This window comes from Onychostruthus taczanowskii, unplaced genomic scaffold (genome assembly GCF_017590055.1).
Source record: "Onychostruthus taczanowskii isolate IOZ18803 unplaced genomic scaffold, ASM1759005v1 scaffold36, whole genome shotgun sequence".
In the NCBI taxonomy this organism is placed as follows: Eukaryota; Metazoa; Chordata; class Aves; order Passeriformes; family Passeridae; genus Onychostruthus; species Onychostruthus taczanowskii.
In genome coordinates this window covers 3,619,757-3,635,684 of record NW_024501015.1, presented here as the reverse complement: position 1 = coordinate 3,635,684, position 15,928 = coordinate 3,619,757, and the positions used below count along the sequence as shown (strand labels likewise).

Here is a 15,928-nt window from a genome sequence, read left to right as displayed (position 1 = left end):
GGAATTAACTGGTAGTTCAGAACAGTCTTCAGTGTTCCTTGTTTTCAGGTAAATAATATATCACGTTTGGAAATTTTCAGAGTATGAATGAAATGGTATTAGGGACTGCAGGGAAAAAGTGTTGAAGAATAACATTATCCATTTCTTCTCTCTTATGCTAAAAGGATATTCTCTGGTCCCAGTGCAAAGGCTGGTCTATAGACATAAGTTCTTCTGGAGAAAAATCAGTAATATTTAAGGGAGATTAAATATTGGAAAAAATATTGTTCTAGAGTAGGAATATCCATGTAGGAAATTATTCCCTAGGAAAAAAAACACTTCCTGTTAAAACAGAGAGAGACAAAAATGAAATGGTCAATTTGGGGGGAAAATGTAGATATTTTTATCTCCTCTTTTAAGATGTATATGTTGGTCAGAAATCACAAGGAGAGAAATTTGTTTGAAACATAAGACTGTCAGTGAAGAAAGGACATCTCAGAAGTCTCCAGTGCAGTGAGACATTTGTATTTTTCCATGGCAGAGGCCAGAACCAGGAAAATGGTAGCTCTGGGTGATGTTAATGTAATCTTGAAATATCTTCTCTGCCTCTACAATCAGTAGAATAATGTTTTTTCAGTATCAGAGTGGGGGGAAATGCCCAACTTTGTTTTTTCACAGTTGACTTTTCCTGTAGAGGATTTTAAAAGCCCACAGAGAAGCAGACTACTGCTTGCTAGTTGAGAGTACAAAGATGAACCATGCAGAGGATTGCTTTAAAATGACCCAGGTTTTTTTTTTTTCCTAGTAAGAGCAGACTGTCCTATTATGAGGTTAAGTCAGGCATATTTAAAATAGAAAAGTGATTTTATTTCTCTGCCCAGGTATAAAACTGTCCTTTATAATATGCAATAATAAGCACTCTTAGAAACAAGCATCTGGTTTATAAATAGGTGAGAAAATTTTATGGCTACATGCAGCATTTGCAGGCAAATACATCAAAACATTCTTCCCCAGGACTCAAAAAGAAATGGAAAGAAGTAATACTAAAAATAATGAAGCTGATATGCTTTCCTAATTCTCCTAATGATGTCCTAGTGATACAGTTTTGTATCCACGACAGGAGAAACCACCCAGGACTGAAGCCAGCAGGGCCCTTTCTACTGGAAGCTTTACTCACTAACAGCATGCAAAGCAAACTACCTGCTTCTAAAAGTTCCTAAAGGTAGTGTCCCACTGGACTCACAAAAACAGGCATTTATTTTCTTTGATATGCTGGGGGAAATCCATCTGACAAGTTAAATGGATTTTAAATGACTAAATGTCAAAAATGAAAAGTCACTGTAACAATAATTTCTACAGCCTGCTGCATTCTCCAGTGTATGAGAATCTCTGACAACTGCCTGGTTGGGAGTGTAGATGCAGCTGCATAGTTCCCACCTCAGTTTGCTGCTGCTGCTGAAGCCCACACTATCTATTGCTACTGGTTCAGCCATTCTCATTCAGAGAGGACTGAAGAATTAATGACCCCAGGGTAGTTTATTTTGTGATTTCAGATTCAAGAGGGAAATATCAGGAGGGCGTATTTGAGAAGAAGCCAGAGGCAATGTAGACTAAACTACTCAGAACACCTTGACCATGCAGACTAGACCACATGAACTGATCCTGGATAGTTCAGATAGAAACAATGCAAATACAGACACATTCAGATATATTCTGGATCAGAAGATCCAAACATTTCAGACTATCCTACATGTTCATTGTGACTATTTAACATTGTAACTACATAGTCATTGCAACTATTTAAAACCTGTATTTTTTTTTTAATCCACCTTAAATTTGCCACTATAAAGCTCCAAACTCCAGTGGTGCTTCTGGCATGAGTGCAATTGCTCACATCAGTAGGCACCACAGTAGTAGTTCTAGTTATTGGGCATTGATTCTTCAAGATTTCAATTCAAGAAATATACCAGTAAGGACACAATGGATTCTGATAGTTTGGAGACCAAGAAATTATCCAAATTATCTGCAAATTATGACAAGGAAAAGTACAGTGTTTAAATTGAAAATAACTTGCAGGAATAGGCCATGTTCCATCCTGGCTAAATTCAACCATAAACCAGAACAAAATAAAGTCTGATCTCCTTTCCCACAAAATTATACAATAAAAATTGATAGCTGTGTTTTAGAGTTACTACTGGTGTAGCTTCTTCAGAATGTCAAGATTAACGATTTTCAAGAGTATGTTTGTAAGAGTAATTCTAAACCTTCAACTGGTGTAAGTGTAGTATAGTCATGATGTAGCTCTGCTGAAACCAACAGAAACACACCTTCTTAAAACTAAATATTTGGAGTGTCTTTCTGATCTGAAATAGAAGAATCAAGTAACTTTGTCTTGTGTGAAAATTGGTCAATATTCAATTTTAATCCTAATCAAGCAGTGCTTTACCCATTTTATTGTTGGTATGATTAAAAAAATAGCTGTTTTCTGCATATTCAATGATGGTTTGACATTTGTGTAGTTCTAAATGCAAATGTGCAGTAGATGGTAATTGGAAGATGTTCTTAGTATTCTTGTTTTTAACTGGGTAACTGGCAAACAACAGCTTCTCGGCACTTTGAAACAAATGAAACACAAACTACTGCTAATTTTACTCTGTGGAATCTGAGGAAAGGGAAAAACAGGAAATTCAAATACAACTAGCAGCAAGGCTTTGAACTGTTTGACTAATCTGTGAATATTTCAAATGCTTGGAACTCACACAAATTACAAAAGGTCACAATTCCATGAAAAAGAGCAACCCAAACAAGAACGATTTCCTGGTTTGGGATTTCTTTACCAAATACAATTGCAAATGAAATGTCTTCCCATGACCCTTTATAGTCAGCATGCACATTATGTTCTTTTCTAATTTTAAACTAAGTAACATGGGGAGAAGAAGATTTAATTAATGTATCAGTTTTGAACTATTGGATACACATTTTTGAAAGTGCTTTTGTATTGATTTATACTTTGTTTTACTGGGAAGGGACTAGATTTTAATCTGTTTAAATCCTCCTTTAAATAAGGAGAAAAAGAAATCCCAAAAAAAAACCCCATGAAAATTATCTATATTCCTCAACCTATTTCAGGATGCATCACAGCTTGCAAAAATTAGATAGCTAAGAAATCCAGGCAGTCCCAGTTCTCTGTTTCTGCATGCAGTCAAAACTTCAGTGAGTAACTGAGGACCCAAGCTGGATCCACAAAATGCTGCGTTTCCACTGAGAGCACCTTGCTGGTAATCGGAAGTCTTAGAAATACAGACCACTTGAAATTAGATAGGGTTAATAAGAAGATAAAATGCAGTGATAAGGAATGTTATAAAGCATTACTTAAATACTGCCTTACAGGCCAACTCCAGATTAACTTAGGGCACAGGAGCAGTCTACTCGAATGGGTGGGCTATTCATATGCTAAGCACTAAGCAAATCTCTGCAAAGCAGAGTGCTAAGGGAATGCTTTATTAAAAACTAATTTTTCAACCTACCTTTTTTGCTAAAATATTAAAATTTGTATGTAGAGTAACAAAATCTGTAGAGGTAACTAACACCTTTTAACACTCGACATTCAGGGAACTGAGCCATGAATTATGCTTAAATCTTTATTGCTCCTGTGTTTAGCAGTAATAGTTGCTTTTGGTTGTAGACTCTTGTCTTTATTTTCTTTACCTCAGCTTCTTTAAAATAGGCCATCTTCTGATCCTGATCAACTATTAAATATTGTAAAGAGGTAGCTTATCTTCCCATAACCTACATGTAAATGCAGAACATTTACTGAACTTGAAATGGGTGTTATTGACAAATGGGGGATATAAAAGGATCAAGCAAACACAGAAATCCCAGGAAGTAGGCTGTTACATGTGAAGTGTATGGAAGGCTTTCAAAACAGGGAGAGCAGCATGGAATTGCATGCTCAGATGCTGAGGTTGTGTGGGCTCTGAACGGATAACATCATACTTCCCCAAGCCTGTGAGAAGTTAGAAAACAGATGGCTTATGTATTTGGTAGCTCAAAAAGCTGGGATATGGGCCACTGAAAAGTGGGGAATCAGAATAAAAGAGATGAAGAAGCTCTTCATTTTTAGTGCAAAATATTTCCTTTCTCTCTTGTGTATTACCATAAAATCAGAACCACACTGAAAATTTCTGAACAATAGAATGACAGAACTCATTCTATTCCTGTATCTACAAGCAGAGGCTTCCATTTGTTCCTGATGGGAGCACACAGATGATGAAACACCTTTTTCACTGCTATGCTAATTTCTTATTCTGTTTATCAGCATTTTCATTAAAGATTAGTGACCTAGAATCACAGTGCTAAGTAGAGGCATTTTGAATTTTAGAAACCAAGTAAGCTTTTTTAAATAATGTAACAGACTTCGGTTTCCTAATCTAATATTTGAGCTGTGGTATAGGCAGTGCTCCAGCACAGAGAGAAACAGCCCTTGCAATGAGGAGCAGGGGAAAGGTTCTAAGGTCCAGCCACCCCTTTGCAAATCACCCCTCTGTCCATAGCTATGGTGCCCAGGCCTCTTTTATAGGAATTCTTTTCAAGGATATCATCAAGGTTCATTCTGCTTTCGTGAAGTATTTTAAGGAAATATGTTTTGGATTTTTTTTAATCATCCTGTTTCAGCACTGTGGCCACTGCTTTTAGATCAAAGGAACAATATATTTAAGGCTTCATGGCACAGTTCATTATATGCCCCCCCCCGCCTTTCCCTGCCTTTGGACAGAATACAAAATAGCAGCTCTGCAGTCTCCTGGAAGAGGCAAACCCTTCCAAAGATGACTGTAATAATGGCACAGCTGCATTGTTATGCATCATGCTACTCACCTGGAATTAGCCTGGAACACAAACAATTGTCAAATGAAATGATCATCTTTGGGACATCTTATGTAGTTTTCTAATATTGTCCAGGTACCTACGGTATTCATCCTTGAATAATCAAAATGTCAAGGAATGCTTTAGAAACCACTGAACAATTCTCGAGGCAATATACTAAGCTGATGCACAGCTTCCCAGTCAATTTATTAGCCATGGTTCACAGAACTAGTCCCAGTCAAGGTGCTCAAAAGTGTATATTCAAAGATTTTGGAATGGCTTAATACTTTTTTTTCAGAAAAATAAATTAGATTGGGTTAGTGAATAAAGCCATCAGGGAGGGAGATGAAATGTCATTACCTAGAACAAGTCAAGTCTGCCAAGTATTTCTGTATAAATATTTCTATACCAGTAAAACTGGGATAACTTTTCTTATATTTATCCTACAGTCTACTAAAAACTGTGACTCTCTCTTGTTGTGAGTATGTTCAACTCACAGTGAAATCTCAGTCTGGGCAAGGATCTCTCAGCATCACTCTAAGACAGATCGCAATAACAGTGACACACTTGGATCAGGAGTCTAGAAAATTAGTCTCAATCACTATTTTTAAAGTTAAAACCACTCTACAGCTTCCTTAAGTGCCTGCAAAGGTTTGAGCTTTGAAAGGCTGCATTGGTCCTTGCCAGCAAACAACTCACTCCAGGTGATTGTTTTCCCATCCTGTCCCTCCACCAAAAGTGCATGAGTTACAGCTTGATCAGTACATTAAGAAGAGGAAAGATGGATATTTCACCAGTCACTCTCAGCTTCCTGTGCTTTCCTCACTTGGGTCGTCCCAGGGAGTGGATATGATTCAATTTAACAGTTCCTCAAGTGCTAAATGAAGCCAAGTTGATTATGCTAATGCTCTACATTTCCATGGTGATCTCCATGCAAGCAATTTATGAAAAGTCATGAATTAATTTCTTTATCAGGTCAGTGTAATTGTCACCATTCTTCAGCTGGAGAAAGAGGGACAGTAAGGGAAGGTGACTGCCAGGTGCCTTAGACCTTATCTTCCCTCCTCAATGGAGCATGTCACAGGTTCTCCTCACTAGCAGCGACAAAGCTTCCAGGGTCAGACACAGTGACTGATACAGCACACATAAAGGGATGGCTTAACCCATACTATTATCCAGTTTTCCACCTTTGCTTCATTAATCCAATCAGATATTAGTTAATTCACTGTTAAATTCTGCTCTCCTGGGGTAATGAATGAACATATGGGCCCTGTAAGGGAAGAGAATTCCCTTCTCACTCCCTGGTGACAGTGCTACAGAATCTGTGAATGACAGCAGACTTGGAGCCTTTGCATTCCCTCAGGAGGGATAATTTTTGACAGTGAATTTTTAACATTGTGGGGTTGTGGGGTCCTAACTTCTCTCTTGCAGTTGTAATTCTCCTTTCACTATAGCTCTCCTCTGAGACTTTTTGTAACTCATTCAATTTCAGCAATATCAACACCCTTGAATAAGGACTGGCCAATTGATACACACAGTAGTTTTGTTTGAACACCAAAAACAGACTATAGTTCAAGGCAGAAGAATCATGAAGTATATTCATAGTAAACCATCTCATTTGTCAGCAAGAAAAAACCTGCTTTTCCAAGGAGGACATTTTTGAAAAGAATATTCCTGACATTCTAGGTCACCATTACTCTTGCTTTCAGTATTCTTAATGTTTTCATTCAAATTATGTAATAATTTCTAAAAGCTCACATTAATTCTCTTGTAAGCAAACATAATAAGCCATAAAAGCAGCTTCTTCCAGTGCCTGGGAACAGCCTTTGAAGGTGTTTAGTGTGACTATTTAACAGTCTAGTAAGAGTTTAAAGATTTTTTTTTTTACCCTCTCTAGCAATTATTTTTTTTCCAAGTGACAAGTTAATGTACAAATTTTTCTTTCAAAAAAGTCCCTTTAATAAAAGATTTACTGGCATGTAAGCCTGGAAACATTTGCAGTGGTTTTAATATCTTCAAAGGACTGCATAGATGAGCACAGCTCTACATTAGAAAGCAGGCCCAAGAACCACCCTAAACATTAAATACTCACAAATGTGAATCTCTACCTTACTCTGTTACTTTGAGGTCAGTGAAAGTACCTGTGATTAGCTAGCCCTGCCTAGATTGCCCTGGAAGTCTGTGCTTTTTCTGTGGAAGAGAAATGGCAACCAAAAGATGACATTGGTACATAGCCAAACTGGCTTAGGAGGACAAAACCTTTTATTCTTGGCTCCATCACTGAGACAGCTAAAAAGTAAAAACAATGGAGTCTTGCAGTAGTTTTCTCTGGTGGATGTTTGCTGATTTACAAACAGGTTGAGACTGAAACCTTTTTAATTCAGACCACCAGGAAGCTTTCTAAAGCTTCTAAGCTCTAACTGGATACAAATTCTGAAATTTACACAGGGTGTAAAAGTGAGGGTAATCAGCTCTGAGATCTATCCTGTTTCCCACACATCAGAGCGATGCCTATGATGATAAGGTAAAAAATAAAAGGGATGTGACCAGAAGCAAGAAGGTGACCAAAGGAGGCTTACAAAAACTACCCAACACTTTCCAAACATGTCCCTTTTAGCAGAAATTAGCTTATCCAGGGATATTTACCGGCTGCTGGAGAGCCTGGCCAGGAGGGGCTCCAGCCAGCCCTTCTGACACTCGCAGTGGGAATCCATGAAGATGAGCACATCCCCCATAGCCCGTGCAGCTCCCAGCATCCGGCCTCGGATGACTCCAAGCCTCTTGTTGCTCCGGATGAGCTTCACACCATCCAGCTTAGAGATGTATTCACTCAGAGCTGACTTCAGGGGCCCTGTCAGAAACAGAACAGTCACTGAAATGTTTTAGCTTTGATTCAAGCTGTTATAGAAAAGAAACAGGTAATAGGAGATGCTACTTCTTGCTGGGAAAATGTTTCAGGGGCATTTGTTTTAAATGGTCAAGTAGGCCACGTTTCAAATATTTCTACAGCAGCATAATGTCAGAGGAAATTAGAGCCTAATGGAAACTGAGATTCACAAGTTATGAGGCTATTCCTGTGGGAATCTTAATAGCCTCCTTTCCTGTTTTCAGCAAAAGGTGGATGCTCTCATCATCTCATAAAATACACAGATGAGAGTGAGATACTACAGGTGTTTGGCTTTCCCAAGCACTTTGGATTACTTCAGCAATGTGGACTTTTCCACTCTATGCTTCAGCCAAAATCCAAGTCTGGAAATTATGACAGCAGATCTGGTCCAGTGGGAATCTTAAGATTTGCATACTGTGATCTTATTTTAAAGTAAGAAAGTTCAGAGTGGTTGTAAATGATGTGGGGGAAAAACAGAAACATGTTTCAAAGTTGAACGGCTACACTAAATTCTAGGGATGGATAGTGAAACCTGGGCTCTGGGCTGTGCTTAGCTCACTTCCTGAGAGTCCTCTTTGCCTTCTCCTCTCCTCACACACTTCTTGGAGGAGGACAGTTTCTTCCCTGAAGTTTTGGAAAAAAGAACTCACATACAGAGAAATGGGAGCTACCTTGCTGGCTGAGATCGTCGACTAGGATGATATCCTTGAGGAAAGCCTTTGGGGCTGTATCCATAATGCTGTGCACAGTTCTCAGCAGAGTAGACCAGGCTTCATCATGGAAACAGATGATGACACTAGCAGTAGGCAGACTGGAATCATATTTTTGCTGTAGGCACCTGCATGAGTGAAATGAGGAAGACACTGGAACCACTGGAACAAATGGCTAAATTTTTTCTCAGAGCAAAGTTGCAAGCAGCACCTAAACATTCAAGGGTGGAGAGCAGTTTAAGATCTTAACTCATTTCTAAGAAAAGGAAGCACTAAGGTGTCCAAAACTGGAATATGAAGTGAAAATATGGGAATAGCACTATCAAAATTATAATACAAAAAGAGGAAACTGTTCCTGTGTTCTGGGGTAGTTTTTCTTTTCCTGCTCTGTCTGCCTCAAAAACCAGAGCTCAAACAGAAATGGTCCAGAACATAAAGAAAAAGTGAAGATAATTAGAGCAGAGTGAGGGATAAAGCAGGTCAGTCAGCTTCCACCAATTTCCACATTTGCTCAAGTAAGAGAGAAAAGAGCAAACAACTGTAGTACTATTAAGACTAACAAATAAAATAATTCATCTGCACAATAGATCAGTATACCTGTGGATTACCTCCCCAAGATCCTAGTGAATGAAGCCAACATCTCAGTCCTTTATGGCAATGACATAGATCTTTATATGGGCCATGATTACAAGCATAGATACATTTAAGAAAGAAAATGTATTTTCACTATAAAGTTTGAACAGGTTGCTTTGCCAATGAAAATAAATCACTGCTGAATGAGACACCAGCTGGGAGTCAGTGTGCAATCCAACCAGCAGAGCAGTCTGGAAGTGGGTGGCATGGTGCAAAGTGGACAATCCAGTTTTGAGGGTTTGTCCCATCATTATTTTTCATCATCTTGGGCTTGGGGAACAGTGCCTGCAGGGAGAGTCTGCCATCTTGGCTTTGTCTCAGGAGGCCACAAGGCACTGGGTAAGGGCAGGGCCCACCATCTTGTCTTGGTCTCAGGAAAAACTGTTACACTGTCAAGCCACAGGAACATCCCCCTGCCATTTGGTCTTTGTCTCTGGAATAACCACTGTCATTGCTGAGTCACAAGGATCATCCCCTGGCATCTTGTCTTTGTGTCAGTGGCCATGCAGAGCTAAGTCAAGGTGGTGAATACCTTTTGTGTGTAAAGAACCTTCTCATTTTATATACTTTTGTTATTAGCATTGCTGCTGTCGCTGTGTGTTTCTTACTCCGTTGCTGTTGGCTTTCAGTAAATTGTTATCTCATCCCATAGTCTCTCTCCTTTGTCCCTCCCTCACCCGAGGGGGACAGGGGGAAGTTTATTTCCCAGCTGGTGTTAAACCACCACAATAACTCAAAGGTTATGTGTGTCATTTAAAGATGACAAACTTTGTCCCATTTGTCCTCACAGAGACTGCATATGAAAACCATTTATTCTGGTGTGAGGGTGCACATTTTCCAGAAAATGCCTTCAAATGCCCATTGTAGATATGCAAAGACTATGTCTATATACTGCTTTGCTGACATTAGAAAGCACATTTAAAAAATCTTTTTATTTCACAAATAACAGTCATTCAGTGTCCTAACTCATTTAATCTCCACCAGCAAGAATTTCTTCAAGGAATTACACAATTGGCTGAATGTAGCCCATTGTTATTTCAGCATTTTTGTATTGCCAAGCAAATAATTATACAGGTTCTACAGTGGTTGTTAAACAATTGGCTACTCAGCAGAAATTCATGTAAGGGATATAATTTTAGTGTTTCTGTTTATTAGTGTATTACTTAGTGCTTCCGTTCATGGACTGAGGTTCTATGCTGCTAGACACTATCCAGACACAAAGCTGCTAATCACTTAAGAGATTTCATAGTCTGAATGATTTAATGATGAATACACAAAAATGGTTACTACAGATGCACTTCTGGGAATATATATTTAAAATTAGCACAATCTTAATAATTTATTGTATTTTTCAATATTTCACTTTTTTGCATAGAAAGGAAAATTTTTTGATGATTTTTACACTGTATTTAATCTATATTATCCTTGATTTACTAATTTTGTGTAATCAACAACACTGTTACTTCACAATTTCGCATAAGGTGATTGTTTCCATTTTCAGCAGTATCAAGAAAAGAATACTCTCATGACTTGGGAGTATTTTCAAGCAGTAGAACGAATTGAGAAATAATTAAGAAAAGTGAAGACTTGATGCAGTCCTTTTACTACCAGGCAGCTTCTAACCAGAAACATTCTATAGCTATTAGCACCTAGCTGCTAGCACTGTGGTTATAACAAGAAAATAAGGCTGTTGTGAAATCTTAATTGGAAAAGAATTGAAAATAACGGTACTTGAACACATAACCTTGGTGGCGAGTGCTTAGTTGCCATGGAGATTGGCAAAGACTTGCAATATAGACATCTAATCTTCACAAAAATGCACAAGGGTACTGGTATACAAAAATATCTTCCCTGTAATTTGGAGCAGTTTCATAGCCTGTCTATCATAAATTGGCATTTCAAAGAGTCAGGGCTGTGACTGATATGAGACATAGTGATTTAATCTAATTTGTGAAAAACAAGGAATCGTCACATGCAGCAATGAACAGAGAGCAATTCTGACAGGGCAAAGGCAGAGCTGACAGGGACTCCCACTCACCTTCAGGAAAATATTCATTGAGATTCAGCTCCAAACAGCACTCCAGAGGAAGCTATACTTTGGTAATGAAACTTAAAACTTTTGTAGATACCTTGTGAGTTTCTTTTGCCATTTGACACTCAAATCCAAGAGAGGAAAATAGATCTTTCTTTTGGGCAGCACCCCCATCATAAAAGTCACAATGGCAGGCTTGATTCAGGTGTCCCAGGGGAGTGTCAGTCCCAGCTGGAGCAAATGATATCAGCAGAAAGCATTTTGAGGGATGAAAGTACCCAGAGGATAGGCCACTTCTTATGTGAAGTATTTGCCATCCACTTTCAATTGACATGAGGGAGACTGAGTCCATGGTGGTAACTCACTGAAACATCTCTAACTGGCTGGCTTCTCTCTAATTAAATAATAATAGCATTGTGATGAACAACATGATGCAAACCGAATAGAGACACAGACAATCTGATTCTGGTTTGCTCTCTTCTTACGCTCCTGTTAAACTGGACTGACACAGTTGAGAGCCAGGCCCCTAGAGTAAACTACACCTAAAAATCATCATTGTGGGGGTTTCTGGACTCTGTAAGTTGTGGTGTTGAGAACACTTTAGGCTGTAACTAGTGAGACAGCAAAATCCACCCAGGAGCTCTGAGACCATGGTTTAAATGCTACCAAGAGCAGTATTAACTAAAGCTGTATCTTGTGGGATGGCCCTTCAGCTGCCAAAGTAAAACTAGTTTTTGGCTTTCCACCAAAGGCAGTAAACCAGGGTAGTCATTCCTCCTTTGAACATTACACAGTTCGAAGAGTTAGCAGTGAAGCATGCCAAAAAATAACTGAAATAATATCAGCATGTCATTATTTAATGGAGTTAACCAAATTAACACTGAAGCTAGTCAATAAGTACAGAAAACACTCTTTCATTTATCTTTCTTTGAGACTGTACCCTTCAATTAGAGCTGTCTTTAAACGTGTGAAAATGAATACTAGAAAAAAAATTATTCTGGGTCTGATTTAAAATGTTTTCCAGTACGTCTTTCCACTATGTCCTGGGAGAAAACTACAGTTGTTCTTGTTACAGGAGACAAGACACCATTCACATCCCTTGCCCTCCCTCTGGGAAGGGAAGCATATCACAGAATCAATTAGATTGGAAAAGACCTCTGAGATCATCAAGTCCAATCTTTGACTGATCATCACCTTCTCAAGGAGGCCACAGCACTATGTGCCATGTCCAGTCTTTCCTTAAACACTTCCATGTTCAGTGACTCCACACCTCCCTGGACCCAATGTTTAATTGCCCTTTCTTTGAAGAAATTCCTCCTAATGTCCAACCTGAACTTTCCCTGGGGCAGCTTGATAGTAGATACACCTCAGATCCTTTTTAAGAAGTGTGATGAGCAGCCCCTCCTGGGCTGCTGGGGCAACTGGCTCTGAAGTCTCCAGACTTCAAATGTTACACCTAGGGCTTCAAATGCAACATTTTTTTCACAGCTGCCAGGTATGGTGGTGGTGGCAGAGCTTGTCTGACACGCAATCTGCACCTTCCTTCCTCCCAGGAGTTTCCTTGCAATACTTGCCACAGAATCACAGGATGTTCTGAGTTGGAAGGACCCATAAAGATTATTGAGTCCAACTCCTGGCCCTGCCCAGGACACCCTAAGGGTCACGCCATTTGCCTGAGAGCATTGTCCAAATTCTCCTTGAACTGTCAGGCTTGGTGCTGTGACCACTTCCCTGGGGAGCTATTCCAGTGCCCAGCCGCCCTCTGGGTGAAGAATCTTCTCCTCATATTCAGCCTTAACCTCCCCTGACACAAATTCAGGCATTCCCTCGGGTCCTGTCACTGGTCACCAGAGGGAAGAGATCAGTGCCTGCCCCTCCTCCTCCCCTTGTGAGGAAGCTGTAGACAGCAATGAGGTCTCCCCTCAGTCTCCTCTTCTCCAGGCTGAGCAAACCAAGGGACCTCAGCCGCTCTTCACACCACTTCTCCTCCAGACCCACCGCCACCTTTGCTGTCCTCCTCTATAGCTTTATATCTTTCTTATATTGTGGTGCCCAAAACTGCACACGATATTTAAAGTGAGGCCACACCAGCGCAGAGTCGGTTCCACTTTTATGAGTGACCATCGGGTCACTTTTGTTCTGGAAGGGCTGAAAGCCCCAACTCTTCATTCATTCATCACTTGGTAATACCCCATAGCTCTGGCAGGTGGGCTGAGACAGGGCTTGGCGGAGGAGGGAAGCCGCCTCTCCTGCTCGTCAGTCCGGGTCGGGGTCCCTCCCCCTCTACAGCCCAGCAGCCGGACGGACAGACGGACGAACAGACGGACAGAGAAGGGCGCGGCCCGGGGCGCTCCCTGCCCTGCCGCCCCCGGCACCTGCCGTGACGCGGGCGCCGGTAGGGGGCGCTGCCGCCCGCTCGGCCTCAGGGCGCGGCGGAGCCGGAGCGGGGCCGGGCCGGGCCGGGGGGGCGGGGGCGCCGCCGCAGCGCTCACACCGCCCCACGGGCGCTGCGCTCTGCGCCTCTGCTCCGCTCATCCAGCGAGCCCCAGCTGCCCCTCCCGCACCGTGCCCCCCTCCACCTTTGCCGCCCGCCGACTCCTGAGGGCTTGAACCACCTCCCGAAGCGGTTTGGGAGCGTCCCTGGTCTGAGGAGCGGAGCGCCCGACTCGGACGGGGAGTTCGATAGGAAAGACGCGAGGTCTAGAGGAGGAGAGGTGCGGGGTTTGCAGGAGGAGAGGCTCGGGGGGACGCGGCGGCGGGGAAGGAGGCAGATTTCCCCCCAGAAGTGAAATAGGGTGTTTTACTTACAACGGGTGTCGTACCTCAGGCAGGTCCCGGCGCAGCGCGATCCGCTCGCTGAGCACCTCGTTAAAGCCGTGCGTTTCCAGGCCGAGCGGCCGCTCCCCCGCAGCAGCCCCTTGCCCTTCCTGCAGGGGAAGGGACAGCGGCGGGGACTCGGGGCCCCCCTCTGCCCTCCCCTCCGGCCGCCGGCTCTGCTGCTTCACCACGCGATAGCCCTTCCTGGCCTTGCTGTGGTTCCTTTTGCCGGTGGGCGACGCGACGGCCATGATCAACTCATCCTCCCGCAGGGAGATGAAAGGCGACAGACCATCCAAAGGGTAGTACTGCTGGCTCTCCTCCTGGGTTTCCAGCATCTCTTGGGTCTCCACAAAATCCATCTGATACCCTTCCCGGGGGTTGAACTCCACAGGCTGGAAAGTCCCTTCCTTGCTCTGGTTGCTGGGTGGTGGATTCAGCGTTGTAACCATCAGTAGCAAAAACCCCAGCGTCAGAAACAACAAGAGAAACTGCAGCTTACGTGATCCATATCTGCACTTCTTCCTCAAGAACATACTGTTGGTGACAAAATTATACAGATGGTCATGTTAAATATCACTTGAATCTTCCTCAGATTTCAGTCCTCGGGTTGCACCAAAGCCCTGGTTTGCACTATCTGCCAAGAGGATTTTTTTGCTCCCTTCACATTTCACTGATGCCATTTCATGCTTTCCTCTCTATTTACAGAAAAAAAAAATTATAACATTCCTATTAATATTGTACTTACTGTAGTAAAATGTAGCATGGATCCAGTGAGATAAAGTAGATCCTTTATTATACGGAGTCCCAGCTTAGTTAGGAAAGTGCATGCTTTGCTGATTGAAAGAGTAGCTAATGCTTTGATTTTTTTCCCCCCTTTTAAAATTCTAAGTTGAAAAAAATCCCGTTTCTCATAGTTTCTTTCCTGGGTAGATCCTGCTTCTTCAAAGTTTCCAGTTGCTGCCTGGATTGAAGCAGTGTATCTCTGAAAGCAGATCTGACAGCTCTCCCCCGTGCAGAGGCTTCAAGTTAACTGTGATCAACAGATGAGGAGTAGTCGGTCCCTGACTTTGTTTCACACATAACTACGGCACTCAGTCAGGAAGCACTTTGCCAGACATAATACAGAGCAATGTGTGCGTCTTTCTCTTGGTCCTAACGCCCTCACTGTGCTTGTCCTGTCAAATCAAAACTTTGCAAAAGCTGTAAGAGGTGAAATACAAGAAGCAGAATGTTGTATTAGAAAAGAAATAAAGGCACACCACAGATTGCTGTATTTTGGAATAGCTGTATTAAGCTGAGAATGCACAGAGCAAGAATCAAGAATTTTATAAACTGAATAAAAGATGGAGAGCAGATGTTTTATTTAAGGTTAGATTTATTCATATCATAATGTGTTAGCTGGAGTATATTCCATATCAAATAAATATTTACAGCTGTAGGGATTTTAACACTGACATAAGGGTGCCAAATTATCACCTGGCAAGCTGAAGTTGTCTCCTCATCCATAAATTTGGTATTGCAGGGCAAGCAGCACTTCAAGTTTTCGTTAGTCCAGGAATAACATATATAAAAGCCTGGACTGGAACAACAACCACTGACACTGAGAGAAAACAACAACTTCTGTGATTAAAATGAGAGCTCAGTCTCAGGTCTGTTTGCTCATACTGCTGGCATGGGTGCTGCTGGGCATGGACTGTGGCATTTTTTGCTGCAAGATGAGTGCTTGTCCAATGGGAGAAGTGGTGAGACAATCCACGTGCTTCAGTATCACATGCCTCTTGGTCTGGCAGGCAGAGACCAGGGATGGATGCAGCTCAGGTGTTGCCAACCCTTTTGATGCTGGGGGCATGGGATGTGGTATTTTTCATATCATGCAATATTTGATGAGCAGAAAGCTCCTGCTCCAGGAGGCATTTGATTACTGGAGAACTTCACATTCACAGATTTAAAAAAAAAGCCCTGTGTTTCTAGACATTATAGCTAAAAGCATAGCCTGAAGACAAG

At 41.6% G+C, this 15,928-nt stretch overlaps 1 protein-coding gene across 1 annotated transcript in view; it reads right to left on the bottom strand.

The window, feature by feature from the left end:
• Positions 1-15,575, bottom strand: part of GALNT15 (polypeptide N-acetylgalactosaminyltransferase 15) — a 29,873-nt gene extending 14,298 nt beyond the window's left edge. The window contains exons 1-4 of the mRNA XM_041411428.1: positions 15,401-15,575; positions 13,913-14,458; positions 8,401-8,567; positions 7,489-7,693 (exon numbers count right to left, since the gene is read on the bottom strand). Coding sequence (XP_041267362.1) covers positions 7,489-7,693; positions 8,401-8,567; positions 13,913-14,458; positions 15,401-15,426 — 944 coding nt within the window. The 5' untranslated portion in view covers positions 15,427-15,575. The remainder of the gene's footprint in view (positions 1-7,488; positions 7,694-8,400; positions 8,568-13,912; positions 14,459-15,400) is intronic.
• Between the last annotated feature and the right edge of the window lie 353 nt (positions 15,576-15,928).